We start from the raw sequence: 14,291 nt of genomic DNA, 5'->3' as shown, positions 1-14,291 counted from the left end.
CAGAACAGTTGTCACTTCTGAATTCTGGAGCAGGGATCTTTACCTTCTCACCTTACACCCTCCATGCTGCTTGAAATGTTTCCAGGAGCACATGCTACTTTTACCTTTGTAAGTCACCCACTCTTCATTGAGAAATGAAAACATTCACTGTCATATGCTGCAAATTTGAGACAAACCTCTACAATCAAGTAAGTAAGAACCAAAGGTCCTAACCAAGGTGAAACCATTCTAGCAATATCCAACAAAAAGAGTGAAAAAGAGAACAATGATGGTGAGTTTACTTTATGCCTCGTGCCAGGCTATCCCTCCAGCGGCTGTCTGACGGCCACGTGTCATTCTCCTGTGGGGCCTCACTCTGCTCCAACCCGCAGGAACCCCCAAGTCTCCAGCGGCACCTCCAGAACAGACCACGGGGGTTAGTGCGGACAAAGGTTCTGAAGTGCTGAGAATGATTTGGGAATTCAGAGAAGGAGAAATGAGCAGGACAGAGAAAAAGGCACCCACGCTGAACATCTCGGGAACATGGTGCCATCAAGAGGGGGCGCAGCTCTGAACCCCAGGCAGAGAGACGGAAGAGAAGCCTGGAGCAGGACTGGACCTGCTGAAGGAGGATCTTTTGCACAACTCTGCTGTGCTGGGAACCATTCATTCTTCTGTTCCATGACCGTGGTGAGGGGGCCAAGAGCAGAGCAGCGAACTCAACAGTCACAGTTGGGGAGACAGCTATAAGCACGTGCGTCTGCAGTATGCCACCTACAGAGAGGCTCACAGTAGCAGCCACAGACGCAGGAGAGAGGTGTGTGGGTACATTATATACGCTGGTCGTGGAAGACCGTCTTCTCGGAGAAGGTGCCATCTGAGACCACAGGCAGAGAGGAATACCATCAGGGAGAAGAGCATCCAGGCAGAGAGAACAAGACCCGCCGAGGCCTTGAAGTTAGAACGGGTTTAGATAAAGGGAGTGGGAGGTGCTGGAAACGAGGGCACCAAGGCCACAGGGGATAGGCCACACCTCAGGCCACACCTAGGCCAGGAAATCTTGGTTAGTCTCCGACTGAAATGGGAGCTTCTGGGGGGTCTGGACCCGCCTGCAACTGCTGGGCAGGGCGCTTTCATGCTTCATGGTCAGGGTCCAGCCACCTTTCATTTCCATGGTGTTGCTAACTCTGGACCACGGGGCTGGTCAGCAAGGGCAGGGGTCCAGTAGGGTAGGGTTATACACACACCTGCTGGTCACAGAGACGACCCGCACTCTGAAATCAACTCTAAATAAGCTGGCAGTTGTCACGCAGTGCCCGGCACGCACACATGCACAGGCCAAGGATCTGTCGCCGGTACTTGGTTCCTGCTCGCAGGCCCAGATTCCCCTGGCGCAGAGCCAGCTGGCAAAGCAGGAAGGAGCTCATCCCCTCTCCAGAGGAGCTTCCCAGGCCCAGCAAGCTCAGGGCCTCAGCGCTCCTGCAGCCTGATGTCCCAGCAGAGGGAGCGACCTCAAATGGGGCCACTCCAAAGGGATAACTGGATTAGACACAGACAAGATTTTCACTGCAGGCGAGAATTCAGTCAGCAACTGGAAGACATCGATCTCTATACCTGCAAGTATCAGCACTCCCTTGATCATCTTATGAAACCACATTTCTTCAAGACTCAGGGGATGTTCTCCGCAGGAAAGAACAGCATCAGCAAGCAAGATGCTGACTCCCCAGGACCCTGCTGACAACTCTGAGCAAGCAAACAGTCGCTGTTCCCAAACCCACCTACTGGCCATATCTCCGATATGCTGAATATAAGTCTTGAGCCACACAATTCCCAATCTTCTAAAATCACTTAGGAGCTGGCCGGGCAGATCACAGAATGTTCCAGACGCTACCCGTGGCATTCTGCTCCTTACCCGACTACTCTATCCACAATGCTTCCACTGTCCACGGGGGAAGGGACCGCACCAGTTCAGCTCGCTGGGGCCCACAGAGGGGCTGCTCACGGGCAAGGTGACCGGGTCCCGACTGAGGGAGTCACAAAGCATGCAGTACAGGGACAGCTCAGAACAGCTGGCTAGAGACTACTGCTCAGGTGCCGTCTCTTCCCCCAGAGAACACGGATTATAAACTATCTTCGGCATAAATTATTACACAGAGATGAGGCGGGCTTAAAGAATTGAGAGAAAACCTTTGGAAGTTCGAGAAAATCTCGTTCATTTGCCAGGGGGATTTTTCATTTAAACTTATCTCCTGTATTCTTAGTTGTGGACATAAAAGCAATGTAGGGTAAACACAAACCAAAAACTCTTCTAAGAGAAGGTAGAGAAAAGGATTACAAACTTCAGAAGGGCCTGTTTTGAGAGAGAGTGACAAACTGCACGCAGCTGCATGAAACAGGAAGGCAGTCCAGGTGGGCTGGTGTGGGGGGCCCCGGGGCGGTCGAGGCCTCCGGCTCCCCCGTCTCTCCCTGTCCACACTGGATGGTCTGCACACAAGACGGCTGCCTGGGTGCTCTGTCTGCACTGAGGAGCAGGCTAACAGCTTGGGGCGGAAGGCAGATGCCAGCCAAGTCTGGCCTGTGTGAGGAGCCCTCTCTAGACATTTTCTTGGCTGGGGGGAGGCCCGCTGCCTCACCTGAAGGCAGAGGGGTCCAGTAAGATAAATAATCTCCTAGCGTGGCCACTGGCACAGGGAAGCCAGAGAGGCCCTGAGGAAGGAAGTTGGGGAGAACAGACACCGGGAAGGTTCCTGGCTGTGACCCGCATGAGCTTCAAGTCCAAAGTCAGGTTCTCAGTGAAAAGGATACTAGGACACGCTTTGGCAATTGCTCCTTTGTCACCAGCACAATTCACGGCACAGTTCCGCAGAGAAATTTCTTGCAACTTGCTCAGCTGACTGCATGAAAAACACAGAGTTCACATGTATGGATCAACACAGACACGTCCACTGGCCCTTTAAAAAGTTACAAAGCATTTCCTATAAGAAGTTACCAAAAATAACCAATACCAGTACCCACCAGCCAGTTTCAGAAATAACGCTTTACTAAAAGAGAAGAAAGTGTTACAGACACTACAAATATAGCTGAAGTCCTTTGTGTCCTATTCCAGCATGTTCCTTCCTCCTCTGCTCCCCCACACTGGGTGTTTGTTTAAACAGAAGCACGGAATAGTCTGACTGCACGTGTCCATGTCCTTAAACAATCCTAGCATTTCGTCTATAATGAAATGGCATATAAATGGTATCCTAGTGTATGTATCCTCCTCCAAGCTACCTCCCCCCAACAGTATATTGTTCAGCAGTGAGATTTAGCTACGTCAACCCATGTGCTCCAGAGCATTTGTTTCCACATCTTGGAGACCACAATTAATTTGTTTACTCCTCTGCTGACAGTTCTATTATTCCCAGCAGGGCTGAAGTAAACACTGCCATGTTCTTCTCGCATTCATACATGGAAAGTCTCTCTAGGGTGAGGAAAGCATGCTTATCTTTGGCTTTACTAGATAATCTCAGAAACCACGTTCTAAGTGCAGAGGACCTGCATTTTCTGGTCACTAAAAGAGCCCGTATGTTATCTAGAACAAGGAATCCAGAGCCCCATCGCCTGAGTTCAAATCCCAAGTCCACCACTTCCTTTGGCCTGAGGGGAGTTAGAATCTCTGTACCTCAGATTCCACAGATTTAAAATGTTGTGCTTTACACACACATATTCACAGCAGCATTACCACCGTAGCCAAAGGGGCTACAGATGTCCATCGATAGATGAATGGATGAACCAAATGTGGTACGTCCATTCAATGGAATATTACCCAGCCTTAAAAAGGAAGGAAATTCTGACATATGACACGAAGTGGGTAAACTTGAGGACATTATGACAAGGGAAAGAAGCCAATCACAAAAAGACAATACTGCGGGATTCCACTTGTGAGGTCCCTAGAGGAGTCAACTTCACAGAGGCGGAAAGTAGCATGGTGGCTGCCACAGGCTGGGGGCTGCTGTTTAAGCAGGACAGAGTCTCATTTTGGGAGGGTTCTAGAGATAGACAGTGAAGACAGCTGCACAACACTGTCAATGTACTTAGCGCTACCAAACTATACACTTGAAAATGGTTAAGATGGTAAATTCTGTTGTGCTCTTTATAATTTTTTAAAATGCTTTATTAGTATTTGTGAAACCCCAGAACACTGCCTGACATACAGAAAGTTATTTTGTAAGTATTTATTAAAACAAATTAAAAACTGACCGCCTTTGGGGGAAATACTCCCATCAAAACCCCAGGCATGCGCTATTACAGTCATGAGAAACCGGGAGAAAGGCAGCAACCAAGGTCTAGGGGCTCCCAGACTGGCTCAAGTTGACAGTGCCCTTGGTGTTGCAATCATTTTTTTCCAGTGTCCCCATAAGTCATACAGAACAAAACAAAACAAATCACACCGAATTTGCGTTTAGTAAGTAGTTAGGGCCAAACAACTTAATAATTATTTGTGTCCTTCAAACTTACTGTCAGTAAGTGTCAGTTGTGCCCAGCACAACTTCCCAAACCCTGGAATCAGACTGGACATCACTACGTTCATTTCTTGTTTCATGATGATTTTCAGGAGATACTTGCTTTTTATCACAGGAACACCAAAACCCCAGCTTTGTGGGGATGGGACACCAATAAAAGGACTTGTAGGATTATCATGGGAACTAAACAACCTCAAACTAAGAGTTTGTTCTGTGTGCAACAGAGGCCACTGTTTCCCTCTAAAATTAAAAATATCTCACTGTGCCTGCTGAGTTGGCTGCAGGGCCCAGGGAAACCTCGCTACAGAGTGTTGGAGCCCGGGTCTCAGCACAGACCTCACTCCGGAGCCAGAGCCATCTGCAAGAGAAGTCACACATGCTGGTTTTTATTAGTTTTTTTTTAAATTTCTTTTCTGTAAGTCTTAAGTGGCACAAATGCAGAGCTGGTCAGCTGGACATTATTAAGAAATGGCTTCAAGAGGAGGATTCTGTCCCTCCTTAACACTTGGGACCACTATTTACCCACTCTCCAGTGTTATCCACAGCAGGTCTAACAGCTTAGTTATTGTTTCGTAAATGAGGAGACTCAGGCTTAGAAGTTGGAAAGTGTCAGAGTTAGAAGGTGGCTTAGCTAACGTCTGACCCAGCCGGACTCCAATACGGAGTCAGTTCCAAGGGAGATGCTAGCTAATTATGGAACGCCAGGAGCCTTCAGTAGCTGGGTCATGCAGCAAAAGAATTCATGAGTTACACAGTCGTTCATAAGCTAGGGCAGGAAAATCGGTTTCAATTTTCACAGAAGCCAGGGTATTCAGATTAACCAGTAAGAAAAAAATGTACTTCTTATGGGGTAAAAGATATTTCAATAGTTGCATTTTTTTTTTCAATAGTTGCATTTTAAATGGGAAGATGAAGGAAAGAACTCCAACCCTATAATGCACGTAGTTCTTTAAATCCAAGTAAACCAGTAGGATAAAAAGCAAAAAATATCCATGACAGTTACCTCTCGGTGGTAGCATGAGTCATGACTTCCTTTTGTTCAATTTCTATTTTCTAAATCCTCAACAATGAGTGTAAGCTGCTTTGTAATTCATAGTCCAGTGGTTGCTTTTTAAAAAAAAAATCTTGATTTCCTTGAGTTTTCCTCCTTCACATATTGTATATTGAAAAAAATCCCATGTAGGAAAAGTATGTGGATTAGCCTACCTACACATCGGTACACAGCTCAGTGATTTTAAATAAATATGCACAGGTCACCACCACCCGGATCAAGAAACACATCCCCGGAACTCGGGAAGTCCTCTTTGTGCTTGCTCCACTCCAAACTGCCTACCCTGACTTCTCACACTATCGATCAGTTGCGCCTGGTGTTGACCTTCATGGAGACAATCATTCAAGGTGCACTTCCTGGTTGACTACTTTGGCTGGACGCTGTACTAATGAGATTTCACACGTACTGTTGCACCGAGTGGTATCTGCTGCTCACGTTCACTGCCATGGAATGAATACAGCATAATTTATTTATCCATTCTCTGTTTCTAGGTATTTGGACAGTTCCCCGAATTTTTTGCTGCTGTTACTAATGCTGGTCACCTATGCTAAAAAGCAGAGGCATCCAGAAACGAATTTATTCTTCCACACTGTCTCCATATGCATTTTACATCTGGTGTCATGTTAAATTTTCACAATAATGGCAAAATAAGATAGCAAATACATGGACTTCGAACAAAACCACAGTTTGATTTAAGAGATTTTTAGAGAGAAAAGTGAAAGATACCAAGTGGCTAGAAATATACTCTCCACTGTGGCCACCAGGGGCCACTACTAGGCCACCTTGTCGGGGTCAGGGTCAAACACCACAGCACTGACCATCACCTGGAAGGTTCTCCCGCAGTTATGTTTCTGTGGAACATCAGCTTCTACTCACTGTGATTCAGCCCATGCATCAGAGTGGGCAGAAGGCCTCTCTCCACAGAACCACAGTGTACAGAGAGTTTCATACTTTGGGGTACTTCTTAAAAGCAAGAGCCCATAGTATTCTGATCCAGGTCTAGGATGGGACCCAAGATTTTGCAACTTCACAACCACCCCAGGGAAGAATGGGTGTGCATCCAGAGATGGAAACTAACTTGGTTCTAGAGGGCCCAGCATGCCATGTGGTAGGTAGCAACTTAGACCTCTGTTTCCATTTCTGACTTACCACTCAGCTAGAAATGGCACCATGAAACAGAAAAGGACCAAAATGTCAATCTTACTTATTAGACAAGACGGCTGGTATAAATATTAATGATGGGTAATGTTTTAATTCCAATCCAGAAAAGCCCAACAACCCTATGCTAAATTAAGAATTTTAATTTCCCCAAAGACTCAGTCCTCAGATTCCTCTGATTTCAACTGGCTGTTTGTGCAGAAAGGACAGACCAGTTTGGAGGTAAAGTTTTGAGTATCAACATATAGTCCACTGAATTTTAATCCTGAACAGTGATGAAACCGTCAAAGTTAGTCCTGCCACTATCAAGCCTACATACCTCTGCTGTTTTATAATAGAGTCAAAACCAATAGTTTCCACGGGTTTATTTCCAATTATAACAATTTGCTCTTTTCCATCTTCCTCTGGTCCATCTTCTAACACATAGCGATTCTTAACTGCAGTGAGAAAGTCCACTCCAAAATTTACTTTGTTGGGACGAATAAAGGATCCCCCTGTTGGGTGTCTGGAAAAAAAAAGAGAAATGGAACAGATAAAATATCATCAGTGGGGACATTTAAATAAGAGGACACATTCAAGGGGCACTTGGGTGGTTCAGTCGGTTCAGCGTCTGATTTGTTTTTGGCTCAGGTTACGGTTTCAGGGGCTCCATGATGAAGCCCCGTGTCGGGAGTCTGCCTGAGTATTCTCTCTTGCCCCTCCTCTGCCAAGCCCCCCGCCCCGCCACTCTCACACACACACTCTCTCCTATAAATCTTAAAAGAAATTTTTTTTAATGACACATTCAAAAATTCTTTATGAACTGTCAGTCTGCCACAAATGTGAAATGCCTACATTTACAAATTTGCTTATAAATATAGTAGCAAACAAAAGCAATTATACAATTTTTTAAAAGATTTTTTTTTTTTTAAAGATTTTATTTATTTATTTGACAGAGAGAAATCACAACTAGGCAGAGAGGCAGGCAGAGAGAGAGAGAGGGAAGCAGGCTCCCCTCTGAGCAGAGAGCCCGATGCGGGACTCGATCCCAGGACCCTGAGATCATGACCTGAGCCGAAGGCAGTGGCTTAACCCACTGAGCCACCCAGGCGCCCCTAAGATTTTATTCTTAAGTAATCTCTACACCCAATGTGGGGCTTGAACCCATAACCCTGAGCTCAAGAGTTGTTCTACTGACTGAGCCAGCCAGGCGCCCCAGTAATCACATATTTTTAAAAAGAAAAAGAAAATATCATTCACCAGAATGGCTATAAAAGCAATGTTCTGAAGGATGGCAAAATTTTCTCTATGCTGAAAAATCAAAATCAGCATAAAAGGGAAAGTGCTATACAAATGTATAATCGATATGATTGATCAAAAAGGGCTGTGAGCTTATGCAAGCTTAAGTCCCAGCAGATAAACAGACAAGAAATATGAAAAAGACAATTCACCTAACAGGAAACAGAAATATTAAATCCACAGGGGAAAGTTTTACCATGCTCAAGATTAAGAAATGCAAATTCAAATAATGAAACTATTTTCAACAAAACCGGCAAAAAATAAAGAACAATCCTAACACCTCAAAGACTGCAAGATTGGCTTTGGTTTTGAGTGTCTAATCATACTCTTGGAACTTGTCAGCAGGCAATAATTTAAAAATAAAAACATAATTGCATTTACAAAGATTCTGTATAATAGCATTTATTTGTAACTGAGGAACTCTGGAAACCATAAAAAAGCCCAGCTGGATAGGAACGTTTAAGTAAACCAGACAGATGTAGTCATTAAAAATTCTAGCTGTAACACTTAATAAAATTAATCACAGAATAATGTTGAGATTTCTAAAAACTGAACCAAATTGTACATAACACAACTATAGAGGAATCACATCTACAGACAGACAAAGACTGAATAAGGACACAAAGAGATAAAAACATTTGTGGGTAGCAGGCTTAGGTACAAAAGCTGAAAAGTAACAACCTTCAGCTAAATATTAAATATTAAAAGGTTAAATATGGGGCACCTGGGTGGCTAATTCAGTTAAGCATCTACCTCTAGGTCAGGTCATGATCCCAAGCTCCTAGGATTGAGTCCTGCATCAGGCTCCCCGTCAGTGAGGAGTCTGCTTCTCCCTCTCCCTCTGCCTGCTGCTCCCCCTGTTTGTGCTCTCTCTCTCCCACACCTTTGTCAAATAAATAAATAAAATCTTATAAAAAATAAAAGGTTAAATATGGGCCTAAAAGAGAGAATGTGGGAAGAATTCTACAGAAATATAGGATATTTCGCCACAATTTCTATTCAGGTTTTAGAGAAATTTTTAGTAGATTTAATATTAAGACTAATCATATTACTCAATGTAATGACCACTTTGTCAGGCTTTTCAAGAGATTCAAATTGAGTCTCTGGACCCCTTAAATTTCAGGTTTCAGCATTACATCATGGCAATGAGACCTTATTTTCAGGATGATTTAAGTATCTACTATATAATAGTCATAAATGATGTTATCATTTGATCACTTTGGAGAATAAATGATGAAATACATAAATTGTCAAAAATTATAAACACTCTTCCAGAGCATAACCTTTGACACTTAAAAGAAATCAAAGCTTCCTAGAAATCACCATGATTAAAAAGGATGAAAACTCAGATTGATACATTTCATCCATATAAACACACACATTTTTAAAGTGGGTCTGCAGAGATGAAAGGGGGTTGTGATCCCCGAAAGTTAGAAGTGATGCCATGGGTAAGAAAAAATGGCCCAGAAGTCACTGGAACCCCAGAGTGTGAGGTCCTGGAAGCCGGTGATGGAAGTGGACAACCAGGTCCAGTGCTAGGAAAGGATGCAGGAAGTTAACCCCAGTAGGGAGCCACGGGGCAGCAGCTTGGGGGGCGAGTTCCAGACGCTGAGACGACAGGGAGCCCTTCCTAGTCTCGCCCTGAGGGCTTCACTGCAAAGGGGAGAAGAGCACAGGGCAACAGCGTCTTATAATGGGTGGGCGCGTCAGATCTGTACGCTGTTGAAAATAATCCAGTGGTGAGGGGAGAACTGATGATGCAGGAAATTAAATTCTCTGTTGCAGTAAAATCAAATTCTGAGTCTGTACGGTACGTTGTGGTATCAGAGGATCACAGACTACCAGAAGCTTCCTAGAAAATATTACATTTTCACCCTAGGAGAGGTTCATGTTGTAAAAGACACAGTTCTGGGGGGCACCTGGGTGGCTCAGTTGATTAAGCGTCTGCCTTGGGCTCAGGTCATGATCTCAGGGTCCCGGGATGGAGCCCCATATCAGGGGTCCCTGCTCAGCAGGGAGCCTGCTTCTTCCTCTCCCTCGACCCCTCCTCTTTTGCCTCTCCTCCTTGGACGCTTGGGCATGCTTCCTCTCTCTCAGATAAAACATTCTTTAAAGATTGTATTTATTTATTTGAGAGAGAGAGAGAGAGAGAGAGAGAGAGAGAGCATGGGCAGGGAGAGGGGCAGAAGGACAGGGAGACTCCCCCTTGAACAGGGATCCTGATGCGGGGCTCGATCCCAGGACCCTGAGATCATGACATGAGCTGAAGGTGGACACTTAACCGACTGAGCCACCCAGGCACCCCTAAATAAAATCTTAAAAAAAAAAAAAGTGCTGGGGTTGCTGGGGGGAGGTGGGATTGGGAGAGGGGGAGCGGGCTATGGACATTGGGGAGGCGAGGCGAACCATAAGAGACTATGGACTCTGAAAAACAACCTGAGGGTTTTGAAGGGTCAGGGGTGGGAGGTTGGGGCAACCTGAGGGTTTTGAAGGGTCAGGGGTGGGAGGTTGGGGGAACAGGTGGTGGGTAATGGGGAGGGCACGTTTTGCATGGAGCACTGGGTGTTGTGCAAAAAGAATGAATACTGTTATGCTGAAAAAATAAATAAAATGGAAAAAAAAAGTGCTGTTTTAAGAAGCACAGCTATGCTACTCAGCTAAAGAGATCAAATACAGCTAGCATGATTTTTTAAGAGTTCAAAGGGATGGACTTGAGAGATCCCCTAGGCTAGGACTTCTTAAACATAACCTAAAAAGCAGAAAGTCATCTGAAAATCTTACTGGATCCTAGGAATCTGCTTGTTTAGAACAATGCCCCAGGACATTCTGAAGTCAGTGGGCCTCCTGTCCCACCTTAAGAAACTCTCATCTAATCCAGCCCTGTTTCAGCTGGGGAAACTGGGGTCCACTGTTAGAGGTATCACAGCCACGACCAAAAACCTTGGATTTCTGATTACTAGTGCATTGTCCTTTCCCACATCTTTGTCTGGGCTTACAGATACAAATCAATGCTTTATTTTGGCAAATTGAACACATTCCCTAAGTTAAATTCCTAATGAACATATAGCATCCCTTTTTTTAAGTTCTATTTTTAAGTAATCTCTACACCCAATGTTGGTCTCAAACTTATGACCCCAAGATCAAGAGTCATACGCTCTTCCGAATGGGTAGACCAAGCATCCCGACAGATATGTTCCTAAGATGGGAGGCAGGAGCAGGATGGGGACGCTACCACTCTGGAGTCAGGCCAACCAGGGATTCTTCTGGGCTCCATTACCTACTGGCTCTCTGACCTCAGGGAGGTGATTATATGTTCTCAGCCTGAGTCTCCTCATTTATAAAGCCCTGTCAAATGAGGTTATTTATAAGGACTAAATAAGCCATAATATGTAAGCCATCACTATACTGCCTGGCACAAGCCTTTCTACACAGATCAGCGCAGCAGTCTTTTCTACACAGTATCTTATCTAATACACTGGTCAACAGAAGCCGACATCTCCCAAAATACTGGGATATCCCAGAAGCCACATTTTCTACACTCAAGCACTGGCTGCCAAGCATGTCCAGCTGGGCTCCTATGGCATCTAACATCAGTGATGTCTAATATCAGTGATATAACAATTTCACCCTATGAATGATGTATGGTTTTGCTAAGAAAAACTACAGTTGTTAACATACACAAGATAAAGTTCACACGCAACCTGTTCTCTACTGCCCCATAAAAACTGCCCCAAAGCATAGAAGCTTAAAACAGTGGTCTGCTATTTCTTGTAATTTACTGGGGCAGGCTTAGCTCTGCTGAGCGGTCCTTGTTTCTCGTGATGTCAGGTGACATGATCCGGGTGACTGCACTCAGCGGGGAGTCAGTGGAGGTCTTCACGATCCCAGATGGCTCCAGTCAGATGACCGGCACCTGGGCTAAGGTGGCTTCCAATCTTGGGAGTGGCTGGCTGGGCCTGTCTTCTATATGTGACTGTCCAAATCTCCCATCACCATTTAACAAAAGACTGTCTTTTTTCCATTGGATATTCTTTCTTGCTTTGTTGAAGATTAACTGACCATATACTTGTGGGTTCATTTCTAGGTTCCCTTTTCTGCTCTTTTGATCTACGTGTCTATTTTTGTGCCAATATCATACTGTTTGGATCACTACACTTTTGTAATATAACTTGAAATCTGGAACGGTGATGCCTCCAGCTTTGCATTCTTTTTCTTTTTTAATTTTCATTATTTTAAAAAAAGATTTTATTTATTTAATTGGTAGAGAGCACAAGTAAGCAGAGCGGCAGGCAGAAGAAGAGAGAGAAGCAGGCTCTCTCCACTGAGCAGGGAGCCTGACACGGCGCTCAATCCCAGGACCCCGGAACCATGACCCGAGCCGAAGGCAGCCGCTTAACGAACTGAGCCACCCAGGCACCCCGGCTTTTCTTTTTCAAGGTTGCTTTGGGTGTTCAGGGTCTTTTGTGGTTCCATACAAATTTTAGGACTGTTCTAGCTCTGTAAAAAATGTGGTTGGTATTTTGATAGGGATTGCATTAAATTATGTGTAGACTGCTTTGGGTAGTATAGACATTTTACAGTATTTGTTCTTCCAATCCATGAGCATGGAATGTCTTCACATTTCTTTAGGTTATCTTCAATCTTTTTTTTCCATCAGTGTTTTATTGTTTTCAGAATACAGGTTGTTCATCTCTTTAGCTAGTTTTATTCCTAGATACCTTACGGTTTTGGAGACAACTGTAAATAGGATTGATTCCTTAAATTTCTTTCTGCTACTTCATTGCTAGTAATAGAACTTGCAAGTTTTCTGCACATTGCTTTTGTATCCTGTTGCTTCACTGAATTCATGTACCCTTTCTATCAATTTTTAGTGGAGTCTTTAGGTTTTCTATATAGAATATCATGTCACCTGCAAATAATGGAAGTTTTACTTCTTCCTTGATAATTTGGATGCCTTTTAGTTCTTTTTGTTGTCTGATTGCCATGGCGGAATGGGTTAAATAGGTGAGAAAGATTAAGAACCGGCACTTGTGATAAGCACCATGTACTATACGGAAGTGTGAATCACTTTATTGTACACCTGAAACTAATATTATACTGTATGTTAACTAACTGGCATTGAAATAAAAACTTTAAAAGTCAACTTTTTAAATAAGCATCTACTCAAAATAAAACATCTGATGTGTTAAATATAATTATATTCACTATATCTGAGAAATACAGCATTCAAAATGGAACGAGTGATAAAAAGCTTCCAGGACAAACAGAAACTAAAAGAATTTGTGATCACCAAACCAGCTCTATAAGAAATATTAAAAGGGGGCACCTGGGTGGCTCAGTGGGTTAAGCCGCTGCCTTCGGCTCAGGTCATGATCTCGGGGTCCTGGGATCGAGTCCCGCATCGGGCTCTCTGCTCAGCGGAGAGCCTGCTTCCCTTCCTCTCTCTCTGCCTGCCTCTTTTGTGATTTCTCTCTATTAAATAAATAAATAAAATCTTTAAAAAAAAAAAAAAAGAAATATTAAAAGGGATCCTCTAAGCAAAGAGGGAGCCCAAAAGTAACACAGACCACAAAGGAACAGAAATAATATACAGCAACAGTCCCTTACAGGCAATACAAATGGCACTAATTCATTCTCTCTCAGTAGTTACTCTGAATGTAAATGGGCTAAATGCCCCCAAAAGACACAGGGTATCAGAATGGATAAAAAGCAAGATACATCAATATGCTGTCTGGAAGAGACTCATTTTAGACCCAAAGACACCCCCAGGTTGGAGGGGGTGGAAAACCATTATCATGCTAATGGACATCAAAAGAAAGCTGAGGTGGCAATCCTTACATCAGATGAATTAGATTTTAAACCAAAGACTACAATAAGAGTTAAGGAAGGACACTGTATCATAATTAAAGGGTCTATCCAACAAGAAGATCTAACAATTACAAATATTTAAGCCCCTAACATGGGAGCAGCAAAAAATATAAGCCAATTAAAAACAAATCAAAGAAACACAATGACAATAATACAATAATATCAGGGACTTTAAACCCCCACCCCCACTGAAATGGACAGATCATCTAAGCAGAAAATCAGCAAAGAAATAAGGGCCTTGAATGACATACAGGACCAGATGGACATCACAGATATATTCAGAACATTCCATCCCAAAGCAACAGAAGACACATTCTTGAGTGTACACAGAACATTCTCCAGAACAGATCATATCCTGGGTCACAAATCAGATCTCAACCAATACCAAAAGATTGGGATCATTCTCTACATATTTTTACACCACAATGCTTTGAAACTGGAACTCAATCACAAGA

The 14,291-nt window shown here is 43.8% G+C and overlaps 1 protein-coding gene across 3 annotated transcripts in view; it reads right to left on the bottom strand.

Moving 5' to 3' along the window:
* The window catches only part of TBCE (tubulin folding cofactor E), an 81,216-nt gene that overhangs the window by 14,083 nt on the left and 52,842 nt on the right, over positions 1–14,291 (bottom strand). For all 3 annotated transcript variants that reach the window (XM_046027871.1, XM_046027872.1, XM_046027873.1), the window contains exons 4-5: positions 7,010–7,195; positions 2,785–2,873 (exon numbers count right to left, since the gene is read on the bottom strand). In XM_046027871.1, coding sequence (XP_045883827.1) covers positions 2,785–2,873; positions 7,010–7,195 — 275 coding nt within the window. The remainder of the gene's footprint in view (positions 1–2,784; positions 2,874–7,009; positions 7,196–14,291) is intronic.

Source organism: Meles meles, chromosome 13 (assembly GCF_922984935.1).
Source record: "Meles meles chromosome 13, mMelMel3.1 paternal haplotype, whole genome shotgun sequence".
Taxonomy (NCBI): domain Eukaryota; kingdom Metazoa; phylum Chordata; class Mammalia; order Carnivora; family Mustelidae; genus Meles; species Meles meles.
Note: the sequence above shows the minus strand (reverse complement) of the source record. Positions and strands in the feature narration are given on the sequence as shown.